General features: G+C 36.4%; 1 protein-coding gene across 1 annotated transcript; it reads right to left on the bottom strand.

Moving 5' to 3' along the window:
- Window positions 1-108: 108 nt before the first annotated feature.
- On the bottom strand, window positions 109-7,596 carry LOC140233302 (ras-related protein Rab-22A-like). Its single transcript, XM_072313413.1, has 6 exons — window positions 7,561-7,596; window positions 5,580-5,659; window positions 4,844-4,925; window positions 3,596-3,667; window positions 2,428-2,647; window positions 109-727 (listed from the first exon to the last, which is right to left on the bottom strand). The coding sequence occupies exons 1-6, from the start codon at window positions 7,594-7,596 to the stop codon at window positions 609-611; spliced, it is 609 nt and encodes a 202-aa protein (XP_072169514.1). The 3' UTR covers window positions 109-608.
- Between the last annotated feature and the right edge of the window lie 8,686 nt (window positions 7,597-16,282).

Below are 16,282 nucleotides of genomic sequence, written 5' to 3'. Positions count from 1 at the left end.
CTAAAGACGACGCAGTCTCCCTGGTTGGACAATGGAAACATGCTGTCCCGCGCAGGAGCAGAACAACATTTTTTTTTTTTTTTTTTTTTTTTTTTTTTTTTTTTTTTTTTTTTTTTTTTACGAGCGTCGTCTTAGCGCTCGCGTCGCAGATCTAAAGCTCGCTATTGGCATAAGAGCATGCTAGTCACTGAGAGCAGTCTTTGTGATGTGACTATCACCATGCAAAGTGTCTTCCAAGGTGTCTTGCCAACGTCATCACTTCACCATCAAGACCATTGCCGGTTATCCACAATATTGCAAGCGACCTAGTGAGTGGAGAAGGGCACAGTAGGAAAACTTGGTCCAATCCATGCTTTAGGAGAACACATGGAATCATTCGAAGCCAGGATCTCAAGTTCAACCCTTTATTTGTCAGGGACCGTGGACAGTGCGTACAACGTACTAGCATATGGCGCATTCTGTGCTATTCGGAGGCCGATCAATGCACTCAAGGGGTTAAGGGAGACTCGAGTCTTAAATTACACTATTGTAATCTCACTCTGTTTTAATTTCCTGACAGTGATCCTTATGGAAGCTAGAGCATAACATAAAGGAAGTTTTCATTTCTGTCAAATAATGCTGCAGTTATGCTGGCCGAAAGGCCAACACAGTGTTGTCGGATCGGTCGGGTTCAGCAGTCGCGTCGTCTCCTTCTTCCTTGTGACGAAATCGGATGGTAGGTGGCGTCCTATCAAAACGAGCAAAAAATAAGAATAACGCTAAGGAGGAAACCGGATTCGTGTGTGGCAACGAAGGCACATAAAATAAATAAATAAATAAATAAATAAAAATGAAATTCTATCAACTTTGTATGTATAAGGCTAGGATGTCTTTCTCTTCAAAATCAAGCCACAACAAGGCAAAGCCAAAAGAAAAAAAAATGAATCAAGGCAAATACTGCAAATCTTTAAAAAAATGCAGCACACAATCAAAAGTATGTGTGCTTTCTTCCTGGTTATAAATGGATTCTTAGTTGATCAAATATCTGAAAATACTAACGAACTGTTATTACTACGCACCGTGGATTGATCGAGACATGACCTTTGTGTAGTGACTGGTTCAGCGATATACGTTGGTGTTAATTTCTGTCCCAACATACTAGATAACCCTTTCTATCAGTTTTCAGTTGCTAATCACATTGGATGATTGTGAAGAGGTTACGATTGATATTCGTAAGCAATAGCAAAGCTACTATGAATGCTTCACATTACTGCGGGTCAATTCAGATTACTGTTCAGATTGGTAAATAATGGTTGGTGTGATTCGATGTTTGCATTGCATTGAATTGAATTGAATTTTGTTTCATGAAGCCGTGTTGTCAGTCACTTCCGAAGAACTATACAGTACAGCTTGTATATCTACCAAAATACAATCGGATTTCCTCATTGATAACTTTCAAATACAAAAAATCTAAATACAAAAATCTAAATGCTACTTCAGGGATTGAAACTATAACTTCTTACCTACATTTTGCAGAAAACCCCATTCGTTATTAAGGTGAAAATTAAGTTCAGCACTTGGATGCTCTTTGAACTGTGAACACAATGGATAAAACTTGGAGGGAAGGGATTCCTGACATGCTCTAAAAAGATCCCTATTTCTCTTTGACCACTGAAGCAAATCGGGTGGGGTTTTCTGTATAAGATGTAGGTAATAAGTTATAGTTTCATACCTTTATATCGCATTTGGATTGATTCACTATTTTTATTATTATTTTTTTTTTTGGGGGGGGGGGAATACGGTATAGGTAATAAGGATAAAGTGGGGAAAGGAGCAAGGTTACTCGAAACAGGGAGCTAGTGATTGACTTTGAATCCGTAGTCTCATCCTCTTAGTCATGCACTACAGCTCTTGTAGGAGGAGCCTATCTTATCTATTTTAATAAATAAATAGATAAATATATAAATAGATGAATAAATAAATAACTAAACAAACAAATAAAATAAATACGGAAATATATTATGTAATACATAAGTACATAGAGAAATAAATGCATACATACAAACATATACATGAATACATAAATGAATGAATGAATGAATGAATAAGTAAATGAATAATTAGATAAATTAATAGACAAATTGATTAATGAATTAATCAATTCATTCAAGTATGTAATTAAACAAAATAAGGTACATAAATAGATACATAAATACAAACATACGACAATAGTAATCTCATAACAGATGGATATCATAATAATAGACCTACATTTTTTTTTTTTTGTAGGATTAAAGACTTTCGCAAACAACAACAACAAAGGCCATCATAATATTGGAACAAGAAGAATGAGCAGCTATTTTATCCAGCAAACAGCCGTAGTCATTTTCTGGGAAGGAAATTACGTCATTCATTGAGACTCAATAGGGAAGAGATAAACGGACGTACCTATTTCTACCAGAATTTCTCGCACGTTTTCCCCCGTCTTCGCGCTGCACTCGAAGTAGGGGATTCCCTTCTCCGTGGCGTAACTCGCTAGGAATCTGAAGGGAATTTCCCGCAATTCATCGCCGCAGTCGCACTTGTTTCCCGCGAGGACAATGATGATGTTCGGCGGTCCATGCTTACGCAGTTCTGATATCCAATACGGAATGCAGTCAAAGGATGCCTAGGGGAGGTGGGGGGGGGGGGGGGGGGGGAGTGGAGAGCAAAATATACGAACAAGAGTGACAGACCTTGCCTGGATTTACGTGATAGCGTAAATGCGGTCACATGGCCAATTAGAGCGCCAACCGGGTGCACTTTATCTTGTGTCGGCATAAAACACAAATACAAACAGAACAGAACAGAAATAATATAAAGACAGTGACAGGTGTCAACAGATTGCATCAAATCATACTCAAAATATGGCAAGCAGATTATGATATTTTCCCTCGGTCTCCTCGAGTTGTTATTATTATTAGGGAGCTTTAGATTTTAGACGCGTGGACGTTCAAAGAGAGAAAAAAAAAACATGATCTGAGTGTGCGCAGTAACTTGATCCGCGCTATATACTGCGCACGCTCAGATCGTGTTTTTTTTTTTCTCTTTGAACGTCCGCGCGTCTAAAATCTAAAGCTCCCTATTATGTAATCACGCTACGAACAATAGAGGGAAATTTCTAATGTCATCTATATGCGTCAATGACATGGGACAATAAATGCAATGTACAATGAAACAATCACACAGCAGCGCGATGCAGGACTGTATGCCCCATCAGTAAACACATTTCATATTGGTCTCTTATAACCATGAATATTTCGTTATTAATGGACCTTGTTCAAACCCTACACCAAGAATGTAGTAATAGATTTGATATACAAACATACAAACACACAAATCGACAGCAAGTTTTTCACAGCTTTTTCATTAGTTTTTGTTGTTTTAAACACAGTGCCACGTCCGTTTTTGTCGGATTCCATTTTACTTGGTTTGGAACCATAAAAGCTCAACTACAATTCATAAGTATGATATCACTTGAATACACAACAACCATAACAACACTTATCAGTTATTGAGTTCATTGTTAGATATTCTGAGAGTAGTATTATGATGTCTCCTCCGAATTAACTTTTACCTTGGCTGAGATATCGTAGATCAAAATTGCTGCCGCGGCGTCGCGGTAGTAAAGCGGAGCCAGTGTCCGGAACTATGACAAAATAATGAAAATGAAAGTACAAGCAGAGTGAAATATACATGTACTTGCATGACGTTAGCGCTTTCTATTCCTGCTCGGTATATTATACAAACATTGTCATTCTGGATATTCTTGCTTGAGATATACTGTCAATGGAGGAAACTGATTTGGTTGCGTTATTATGTGCACAATTATTTTCGCAGAAGAAAATTCTGTCAAGTTTAGGCTGTCAAGTGGATTTAGTGTAACGTGAAATGACACTCCATTTTCAAATTGACTTCTATGGAAATAAGCTAAACAAACAAAGATAACGGTACATTAGGGTTTTCTCAAAACAGGAAGTGATGTTATGGGACTTTAGAGTTCATCTTATTCTGCAAATAAGATGAGGAGTGACGAACTCACCGCATGTCAACATTTGCGTGAACATTTTGACAATGCACTTAAGGGAAAAGATGAAAATGAAAATTCAGACACTATAAGGCCACCCAAAATTATGCGGTACCCATTGGACAAACAGACCACGGGCCCGTTTCATAAAACTTGTTATCAGTGACAACTGCCACATTTCTATGACAAAATTGTGTCCACTGAATGCCCCGATTATCAACAAGTATATTGATGGGTTTCTAAAAAAAAAAAAAAAAATGTCGAAAGTGTGAAAAGCTTACGTGGACTACGAACAAAAAGGATTCGCAGGAGCGCATAATCGCTTGAATCGCGTGCGCTCAAAAGGTTCCATCACACAATATGCTCCTGCGTCAATAATTGCTCCCATGGAACATTTTGCACGCTAAGATCTCTATAAATTCTACCCACAAACATAACCCTAATCCTCACATCAAACTAAACCTAAAACAATCACAACCCTTACAGGCTTCTATCCCTAGCCCTATCCCTATAGAGAGAAAATAACACCGGAGCATTTGTGGCAGGAGCAAATGTCTTGTCACTTCTAAAATGAATAAATAAATGAATAAATAGATACTTGTAGATAAATAAAATAAATAAACAATAAATAGATAAATAAATGAATAAGAAATTAAAATAATAAATGAATAAATAAATGAATAAATAATAATAATCATAATAATGATGATAATAATAATAATAATAATGATAATAATAATAATAATGAATTTAAAATGGTCTTCACTCTCTTTCTCAGTCTTATTGAAGAAAGCTTACTTTTTCTTTCCCGGCTGTGTCCCAGATGTAGAATTTATACTGGCTGTCCCCATCCACAATGTGTTTGGTCGTGAAGGTGGCGCTATATCAATTCAGAGTGACAGAAATTGTTGAGAGATACTTTCGTATACAGTGATCATTTACAATGTCAATCAGGTAATAAACGGCTATTGTATATACATCGAAACAGAGACTTGGAAACCGCATGGATGTATGGGCTTATATCTTCGACAACTCAAAGGTTGCTTACCATTATTATAAGAGTGCATGTTACTAGCATGACACCACTGTACATTGTTAACTGAGAAGAGACAGGATATTACATGTATCCCCTTTCAGAGAGAAAGCTGTAATGCGTAAAGCCTCTATAGTACCGACTTACGTGTGTACATTCCGAAACTGATGCCCAGACATTATTATAATGCACCATCACGAGTGTCGTTATTGAATAGTGCGACAGTAGGAATCATTTTAGATAGCATTGCGGAGTACAGAATACATTTTTTTTTTTCACCATTGACTGAAGCTTTTTCTTCGTCATGGCATTTGATAAACTGACCTCCAACAGTCTTATATAATACAACGTATAGGTCCTAGATTACTTTTACACACAGTGACCATATACCTCCTATAAATCTAATGATCTTATATAGGTTTAATGTAGGTTAGGTGATGATGAAAGTTCTGTTGTGACCTTGCAATACGGCAATATTTCCATACATCGCACGCGTCATACCCAATAGTGGCCTGATACGAGTCCAAGAAGGTATCGCTCTTAGTCCGTCCTGCGATGCTTGACTTACCCACACCCATCTCCTGCAAAGACGAGAAACGTAATATAGTTTTTGTGTCGCAAGGAAGCATTATAATGACCACCTCTACTTGTTGCTAGGCAACAAAGACTGATCTCCAAACTTGAACGCACGGGCTGCCGTTGCATCAGTATGCGGACACAGTCCCGTCAACGTGCCAAACTCACCAGTCTTAGTTGAGCAAACGGTCATTTCATTTCAAAACTTTAGTAAAGCATAACTTTTGTAACAGCGTGACAGCATGCCTGCGTTGAGCTTTAACTATTCGGTGGCTGGTCATAATGCAATCATACATGTCAATGCATAACATCAGGTAATGATAATTCCATAATTTGACTGGCAGCCGATGGGGCGAGAATGAAATGATGTGTATTGATGTATGGAAATTTGTAACTCAAGATGTATTCTGTGTAATATGAAATTGTTGGAGTTAGGAAATAACCATGTTTAAAGTACCATAATGATGTGTTTATGTTGTAATGTTTGATGATATTGCATGCTGAAAATAAGGATTTGTAAAGCAATGTCACATAAATAAATCAAATCAAACAATATAACATAACAAAGTATTGCCTTGTCTATCGTTGTTATTCAACGCTTGAAAGTCTCTTTGGAGTTATATTTTCCCCTTGAGATAATGGGGAATAATCTATAATCGTAGTAAATCCCACAGTCAAGTGTTATTGTTACACCTCTAAACAGCAATATCTGTTTAATGAGGTTTTTAAAGAGAGTTCAGAATGAAAGGGTGTATCGCCCTGTTCGAGGTATCATTCAGAACTTAAAGAGGAAATCCACCCCAAAATAAATAAACTTCAAAAGAAAGAGAAAAATAGTCCCTATATACAGAACAATACCCTCACAATTTTTCATGTAATTATGAAATTCGGAAAAATTGTTATTTGTAGCTAATACAAGTTAAAACTTGTTCCCGTAACAAGATATATCAGAGTTAACATTACTTTCTTTTTTATTTTGCGTGGTTTTGAGACAACTTTTTATATTTACACAGCTGAAATATGAGATTTTTGTCATTTCTGTAAATGAAATGAATAAGAAATTGTGACAGCATGACATCCTCAACTTGCTATTCATAAGGACTGCTCAAGAAATGTTTTCCGAAAAAATGTGAAATTTCAAAATGTCATATCGTCCTTATTTCTTATACGATTTTTGTCATTTTTGCATCATTTTCTTTTGAAAGTTTTTTTTTTGGGGGGTGGATTTCTTCTTTAAAGAGAAGAATGGAAGTTTGTGATGCTGATGATACTACTACTGCTACTACCAACCACTACTATCATTGCGATAACATTGATGATAAAGACAACAATGAAAACAATGATAATAGTATTGATGATAATAACAATGATAATAATAATAACAATAATAATAATAATGTTATTATTACTATCATTATTATTATTACTACTACTACTACATGTACTACTATTATCGTTATCATTGTTCTCATAATGGAATCAATGATTGAGTAGATTGGTAGATGAATAATTTGATAAATAAATAGATAAATATACAAGTAATAATAACGTTCAAGAATTTCATTAAGCAGCATAGGGTATAAGCCAAATTGGCAAGAGACAAAGTTTGTCGACAGTTCAGCGGTCTCAATAATATCTCATTTTGGATGCATATACTACAAAGTTTGTTTTTAAGTATATGTCACAGGTTCCATCACATTTCTCTTGCTTTCAGCTTGGTTTGTTACTATGATGACGTTATTATTACCGTCACTATTGCGATTTTGTTCATGTTATATTCTTCTCTCTTTAACATAATGTCATAAATTGTATTGCGTTTATCACATTGTAGGCCTATACGAATATTATTTAGATTATTTCGAAAATGTACTCAGAAACAAAGAAGTGGAATTGAAATTAAACTCACCCCAAGAAGGACCACCTTGGCTCCGTTAGCAGTCATTTTGCTGCTCCTGTGCTAGGATCTACATTGATGCTGACTGTACGAAGTGATTAACCCAGAATGCGACGTCTTGGATTTTTTTTTTTTCTGCAAGAGCCAGTCGTAATCAGCGATGATTTTCTTCTATAGCATTTTGGTTGGTGTGACTGGAACTCTATAGTCAGTTAAGGGTTGTCCTTATGAAGGATTGGATTTGAGAGGAGTGAAAATGGAATGAAAACTTTGGTGCGCTCTACTGACCTGCGCAAGTAAGGCTATAATACGTTCGGCTGTCGTCTGCGCGGCTTGCAGTAGAAGCCGAATAATTCCTTTGCAACAGTCATGAACACGCTCTGCACTCAATGACCTCAAACTTGCAACCTCTCGAAATTAAACTTCGGACTCTACAAGCTCTGGGTAATTACCGAAACATGATTTTGCCGAACCACTCTCGCTTTTGATCAAAGAGTGTAATATGATGTATAGAGCACATTATTATTATGCCTCGATCACGAGTCGAAACATTTTGGAAAGTTTGGATTGATCAGTATAATTCGCTATCTAAAAGAAGAATGAGCCAAATAAACAAAATATTACCTCTGCGGTTACAAAAATCACGGGAACACATTGTTTACTTTTCAAATTCATGATATGAATTATTTACGTCGATGTAGGGCAATTTGTCAATCAGTTGCAACATTGTTTACTATTCATCACGAAGGGGAAGTTTGGCAGGAAAATAGCGCATCATAGGATGAAGCAGGAACCTTAATTGAAATTAGATGGAATGCATAACATCTTTAATGATTGGGGGGAAAAAGAGAAAGAAAATACACCATATCTATAGGCACATGATGCAGGCAAAATGCAAAACAAAAACAAAACGAAAAAAAAAAAAAAAAGGATCTGATCATCGGCATTCCCTCTGAAGGCTGATTGGTTGGTTGCGATTTTTGCCTAACTCATAGTTTCAACAGACCAAGAATGACATGTAAACATTATTCGACAACAGTATTATTTCACTTTCGAAATACTATAACCTTCGGAATGACGAACCCTCGGAATAACGAGCTGTAACCGCAGCGTCTTATACTGCGTCAGAGGTGAAGTAAAAATGCTCATATACCCAAATACTTGCCCTCTAAAACCATTTCTTTTTGTGGTTTAATTCATACCTAGGCTATACTTAAAGTGCATCCAATTCTTGCCGATCCATTGAGCGTGTGCATCATAATTAGTGTAGGGCCTATACTCACACTTTGACCAATGGTGAGATACCAGTTTCCCCCGCTCAAACGGAAACACGAGACTAGTATACAGACTGTCAACGCGGAGCACTTTGAGTATCATTCGCCAGGACCGCAGTAGCAACGTCATCGGGTGAACAAAAGCGTCAACTCATATAATGCACGCAATCATCGTATTGGTCTTTATCAGGGCTCGACATTAACATTCTATTTCATTTTTCGGCGACCCGATCATGAAATTTGATGTCCCCCCCCCCCAAAAAAAAAAAAAAAGAAAAAGAAAGAAAGAAAGAAAGAAAGTACATATATAATGTAATAACCCTTTAAAATGATAAAAGTAAACCATGATAATCATGTGAAAAATAGCAGGTATGACAGTAAACTCCATAATACAACCATATTCTAAAGAAGTTCACAAAGTCTATAACATGTTCAATGTTGATAGAGGCATAAACATGATTTTCCATGACACCATATGTTCATTAGAAAATCAGTCTGCATAAGCATTTGCCTTAAAACATAGATGCTCGTGCTCTCAAGCTGGAAAGACAAAATAAGATTGTAGAAACATTTTGAAAGAAAGAAAAAGGCACTCTCTGACTGTTCAAAGTTAACAAGCTGGCAATTCAGCAATGACTTTTATATTTTTCACTTGTGAAGATTTAAAAAAAAGGTATACGTAGATGAGTGCGTAAAGTGATATGATGACGAGGATGACGAGGTGTGCGTGAGTGTGTTAATGTGTTGTTGTTGTTGTTGTTGTTGTTGTTGTTGTTGTTGTTGTTGTTGTTGTTGTTGTTCTTGTTGTTCTTGTTGTTGTTGTTGTTGTTGTTGTTGTTTTACCATTGCTGCGAGGGATTAGCAACTCCGTGCTTACGTCAAAATGCATCTCCGCCTCAGGAATTTGGAGGAAGAACATAATCATATCTTTGTCACATCAAAATGATGATGATGATGATGATGACGATTGTATAAATATGCATGTAATAGTAATATTAGTATTACTAGTAATAGTTATACTGATAATAACGGTGATAATGGTGATGATAACAAAAATAACAACAGCAATAATAATAATAATCTGTATCAAGGCCAAAGGCTATCGTGGACAAACTTCCCAGATTGGGGGAAAGGAAAAAGAAAGAAAGAAAGAAGAATATTATATAATGTATGTATACATACAAATCATTATTGTCATTATTATTATTATTATTATCACAACCATGTGTATTATTACTATCATTATTATTATTATCATCATCATTATTACCATCACCATTATTACATTCACACAAACACATATGTACATACATGTATTTCCTACCTACTAGTAGTATAATCATGTCATTGTGCAGACAGCTGTACAGCTGCAGTAGTTTAGTACTCGTCATCGTCGTCATTGTCATAGTAGTAGTCATAATCATGATGTTGCCATCATCATCATCATAATCATGATTTAATGTCTTACTGCCTGCTTAATTTCGAGATGTAGGCCCTACGTGTACAGTCTACACAAGTTATTGCTACCATTAGATCTGAGAATTTTGGTGACAGGGAAATGAACTGTATGTGCACTTAAGCTCATGTTCTCTTCACGTACTAGTTAGTATCAGATTAGACACCACACAACAAAACTAAACACAAGAAAAATCTCGTAGCTGTAAAAAGACGCTTTTATTGTCATCAGTATTACCATCGGATACCATTTCATCTCCTTTTGCATTCCCAATCAACAAACAAATCGATTTACTGACACTGCCACGCCAGTGTTGTTTTGTTTTGTTTGCTTGAAACAGTGTGTTGCTAAAACACTGCGACATTGTTCGAGAATGGTGCAGCAGACATCACAATTTATGGAGAGCTGGGCAAGCAAAATATCTCCTACTTATCCTCCCCCCCCCCCAGTCTGAAGTTAAGAGCACATTTGATTTCTATCCATACCTTCAACACAAAAAGTCCAATATCTATACATCATACCAAATTTTGCATTTTTCTCTATAACCTGGCCTCCTACAAATAATGTTTTCCTTTCCAATAAACAAAAAGCGAAGAAGAAAACAAGGAGGCAACATAGATACCCTAGGAAGTGATATTTGTTTGGTGTGTGTGTGTTTTTTTTTTTCCTCCACAGAAACTTGCCTTAATTTTGAATCCTTGCAATCTCTTATTGTGTCTCTGTGTACTTGATGAAATAAAGTAGTTGTATTCCTGTCGACATGTCATATTATGTCATGATTAGTTTATTTCTATTGCTTAAAGACACAAATATAAAATCTATTAGGATTCAATTGTTTCCCAAATACCTATCACTACAAAGAGAGAGACACTTGTACTGAGAAATTTCACAGAACAGCAGCTGTAATCAGAGGCTACACGGTCTGCAAATGAAGTTGAGTTAACACCAGAAAGAGCATCATTTTTCACAGCAACGAAGGGTAAAGAAATGAGATTAAGGCTGCTAATGGACATGTTTGGCACAAAGCTAGTACAGCCTAACTTACACTCACAAGAAGGTATTCTAACCATGCAGAAACACTGTCATACTTGCAGAACGCGGAGTACATGTACACTGTATTCTTTTCATTTTCTATACTATGAATTCCTGCATTTTCTTCATATGATAAAAGTACACGCATCATATTTAAAAATGATTCAATGTAAAAAGAAAAAAAAAAGATGTAGCATGATATCAATTCAATAAGTAGATCATTGAATGTAAATTACTGCATTGTAAACTAGGTATAGCACAGTTATTTACAAGAACAAAATACTGATATTAGCCTGTACTGTCATTAGAATGAATGAAAAATGAATGGATTTCAAACACCACAATTGAGGCTATTCAAGAAATGCACTAAACAGAAAAAAAAGAAGATATAGAAGGCAATGATGGATACTTACAATGTACATAAATATCTACTACATTCTTTATATACCTGGAAACTAAGAATACAATATGACAATTCACTTTGGAACATACACACTACAAATTATGTACACAGCTATCATACACTATACACATCTTCAAACTCTACTTCTTTCTACACTTAATTTTATTGAACATATCTTGGAAGATCTTGCAAGTCATTTTATTACTATTCAGAAGATACCAACAAAAATTTCTGTATTTATCTCTGTCTTAACCTTCCTACATCAATGTACTCAGTATCACATTCAGTGCGTTAATTAGTCTTTGACACACTACCCTTTGGGGCCGTGCTCAAAACTGAACTTGTTGTACACATACAGTATCACAATATGCACAAGTATCACCAATTCTATGCCGACACTACTGAAGTCGCTACAGCATCATCTCCATCGATGATTCATTTTCATAATTCATGTTCAAGCTGGGGCAAACAATTGCTGAATCAGGATTTGTCAAATGTACTGGCCTGCAATCCCCACCCTGCACACACAAATGCTGACAGGACCAAAATCTGTTGTGCAATACATTGTATTTCATTTCAGCAAACACACCAAACATCATGCACAATTCCATGATTTTTAGGACACTATACTGACAACTTCTTACTGTATACGCTGTTATTTTCACGCACAGATATTTTTGCAAATGATGAGGTCATTGATATTTTCGCGATTTTTTTGATTGTTTTTTTTTTGCAAATTGACGCCAACGCTTACGTTAACGCACTGTTAACAAAGTGCATTGAGACATTTTCGTGTGTTGTTAAATTCGCGATCCAACTGTGATTCGCGAAATTCGCGAAAATTAAACCCTCGGGAAAATAACAGCTTATACAGTAAGTCAACTATACAGTTCAACCTCTCGTATCTGGACAAGTCGGGACTGGGGCTCATCCGGATAAGGGATTTGGCCGGATACGGGAGACTCAATGCTTTATACATGTACATATACATACACATGTACTAATGTAGCCCATTGTAGTACCACATGTAGTAATGTGTATACTGCAACCTTTTCATTGTTACACTCAGTAACAGACCCCCAAATAGAGGTTCATGTTTGCAAGAATGAAATCATTTTCTTTTATAAATTCTTGGGATGATTTACCTAAATGATTATTAAGAAAATGTATCAAGTAGATCTTGAAAATACACAGTACGAGTCGACGAAACTACGCTTCAAAATTCGATCATCACGGCTCGGCAAAGTCGATCGCCATTGTTAGATAGTCTCCCTCTCTCTCTTTGTGTGTGTACTGTGTGTGAACAATTTTTGAGTTTTTTTGGGGATGTTTGGGGATGTTAAAATGTCTGAAGGTAAGCAATTTGGAAGGTAATTTGATGCAATGCATGTTAATCATGTTGGAAGTAATATGTCATTCATGTGTGTTTGTGTAGGAATTCTCAAGGAGTTGGGAATCCCCCTTTCCTCCCGTAATTATTTAAAAAAAATCACGGCAAGATTGCGTCCGTATAATAGAGAGATCCGGATACAGGGAGGCCGGATAAGAGAGGTTCAACTGTACTAAGTACTTTCAAAACTAAATGTCCAATGCAACACATAATAATTCAGACATGGTCCTGATGTCAAAAAAAAAAAAAAAATACTTATTGCTCAGTCCAATAGAAGAAGATATTCACAGTGTTTCTTATGATTCATAGCTACACTTTTAGACATAATGAAAGTCATACATGTCATCACATGACTTTGAAAAATTAAGACAACAGGCCCTAAAGAAAATTCCTTACCAGATGATTAACCAGGGCCCTGTTTTATGAAGAGTTATAAATGATATTGTTGACTTCAATCATAAGTCAATGGCAGCCTGTGTGTTCAGGAAATTTATAATCGACAATATCTTTTGTCAAAACGGGGCCCTGATGATTCAGTTTTTATGTAGGGCAAGACATTTTATGTGCATGTCTACACTATTCTAATAATAATACAAATACTAATTCAACCTAAAAATATAAAAGATTAGAAACACTGCAATCCCTGACTCATATCAATGTGCATTAAAAAAAAATAATCTAACTGCGATTGAAAGTCAATACATGCTCATTACAACACTGCACTGTGAGTAAATTTAAAGACAAACAGCCACAAAACCATTAAACAACACAGTGTAAATGGTACCCATTGCGATGGTGGTGGTGTAATGGTGGAAACAGTCCATGCACGACGTTTGCCGTTCACATTTTCGGAGAAGTTATCCACACCTTGCTCTCCGGCTGCCAAGCATGGCCTGATCATACTGGAATGGCAGTTGAGTTGAAAATTTCACATACTGTAAAAGCGGATATTTTCACACAAGTAATTTTTTCGCACTCGGCCAGGTAAGATGAATTTTGCATGCTTGAAATTCCGCGGAATCAGGGCATTAATTACTAAAACATATGACATGCAAATATATTTGAGTGCTTTTATTTTCGCCCTGGTTCCTGGTTATGCAGAAACATCCACACCGCAAAAATTTCAGTTTTTACAGTATTTACCAGAGTGGGACTGTGCAAATCAAGTTTGGGGATGATGTCATCAATTCTCATCTGTGCCATTGATTTGCACCCCCCACCCCCCCCCCCCCCCAAAAAAAAGGGGGATTATAAAAAGAGTGATTACGTGGATAATCCAGCAAGAATTACAAGCCTATACCCTGAAAGTTACTACAGTGTACTACACGTGTGTACAAAGACATAGCAATACTATGATGCAAAGGATGTAAGTTTTTCCCTCCAGTTTCAGCTTAGAAAAGGAAATTGTGTGAAAAATTGTGTTTTAGAGACCCAGAGAATTTGGAGGTCATGACATCATTTCATCTATTGTAAAGTAAGATATATTCGTGGCGTGAAATTTTTGCGAATTGGAGGCAAAGGCCTTTTTTTGCGGTATAAAATTCTCATGAATTGCCACTGGCATTCAATGCATATAGTGAAGGCAAGAACCTTCGCCTTCATTTTGATTTTGCAAATCTTGGCTCTTGCAAAATTAAAATGCCTGCAAACATTTCTTGTTTAAAGGTAACTTAATGTGTGGTTGCTACTAACATCACTGTATAATTCCATATCTTATCTTGTTTTAAGTCTGTATTTGACATAACATCTACTATTCCTTTAATACCTAAATTGACTCTCTTTATTAAAAACCAACCTGAGCATGGAGTGAAGTGGTAATGTGCTGAGAGCTAAATTTTTTTACCCAGACCACTAGCAACAATGGGACATGCAATTGTAATTTCTGCATTTGAGATCATGTGATTCTCACAATACAGCATTAACCACAGATGAATATAAATATGGAATCATATCTGATTTCCTGAATGAGACATACATGTACACACTTTTCCCTGTTTAGTTTCAGCCTCCTATAAAGTAAAATCATCATCAAAGAACAATCGTGATTACAAGTGATTACATCTAAAAATATATATCAACAAGAGACCAGGGGGTCTCATGCTCTGCTGAGTATCACAAGTTCACCTTTGACACATTCTTGCAGACTATTACCTGAGAACATAGCAAACTTGGGGTGCGGGGAACAGCTTTGAGGGCCTCCAGGGTGCCATGTCCATTTGTCATTCAATCACACTGGCAAAAATACCTGCCCAGTTGGGGAATGGTACCCATGTGCCCATTTGTACAAATATCTAATCTATCACCCTAAAAAACAACAGCTGCCAAGTTTGGTAAAAATTTGACCATGTGTTTTCAAGACAAACATGAAAATGTAGCCCTCATTTGGACTCCCTCCCCTACACAGGGCCCCAAGGGGGCACCCCTGCCATTAACAAACTTGAAACTACAGACATCAATGTACTTGCTCGTAGTATTAACTGAACTCTATCACTATTGAGATCCTATTCCCCTATGGATGCTACCTTCCAAGCTCGGTGAAAAATCCATCAATGAGGCTATCAAGAAGAAGACAAATATGTTATAAATTTAAGCACAACAGATGATGAATGACTGCAATAGCTCATCACTTGTGTCTTTGGCTCAGGTGAGTTAAAGATATGAAAATAAGAGAAGGTAAAGATATAAAAACAATAGAAGGTATGACAATCTTCATTGGAAAGTGTAAATTGTAACACAAGAATATGATTTGTTCTGGATTTTTTTTTTTCCTTCTCATTTTGTGTACAACACATAACACTGACATGTCCACTATAAAAAGAATTCAGCTCGGGATACCATGAACTTTGACCTATCACTAATATCCACTCAGTAACTGCAAACTGTAAATCCTATAAAGAGCTCGACATTAGGGGTGACCCAGTGGCCCAGGGCTACTAAAAATTGATTTCAAGCCATCAAATTACCATAAAAGTTATCTTTCAGTGGCCCAATCAGGCAGCTAAAATTCAAAATAAAATTTAACATGCATATTTCCTTGTATTTCAGGCCAGAAATTTTCTTTTTCTGGCCATGAAAAAAAAAAAAAAAAACCAAGAAAAGATTGTTGTGGCCCAACAAGGCGACCAGACTGAAATGGTAGTGTCGAGCCCTGCTATGCAACCCTCACTCCTATACACAAA

Source organism: Diadema setosum, chromosome 9 (assembly GCF_964275005.1).
Source record: "Diadema setosum chromosome 9, eeDiaSeto1, whole genome shotgun sequence".
Classification (NCBI taxonomy): Eukaryota; Metazoa; Echinodermata; class Echinoidea; order Diadematoida; family Diadematidae; genus Diadema; species Diadema setosum.
The sequence above is the reverse complement of the archived record's forward strand: the minus strand, read 5'-3'. Positions and strand labels throughout refer to the sequence as shown.

Coding starts and splice junctions, on each gene's coding strand:
- LOC140233302 (XM_072313413.1), bottom strand. CDS start 7,596: ATGACTGCTAACGGAGCCAAGGTGGTCCTTCTTGGG. Junction 5,660..7,560: donor CCAAGGTGGTCCTTCTTGGG/GTGAGTTTAATT, acceptor TCGTCTTTGCAG/GAGATGGGTGTGGGTAAGTC. Junction 4,926..5,579: donor TCGTATCAGGCCACTATTGG/GTATGACGCGTG, acceptor GAATTGATATAG/CGCCACCTTCACGACCAAAC.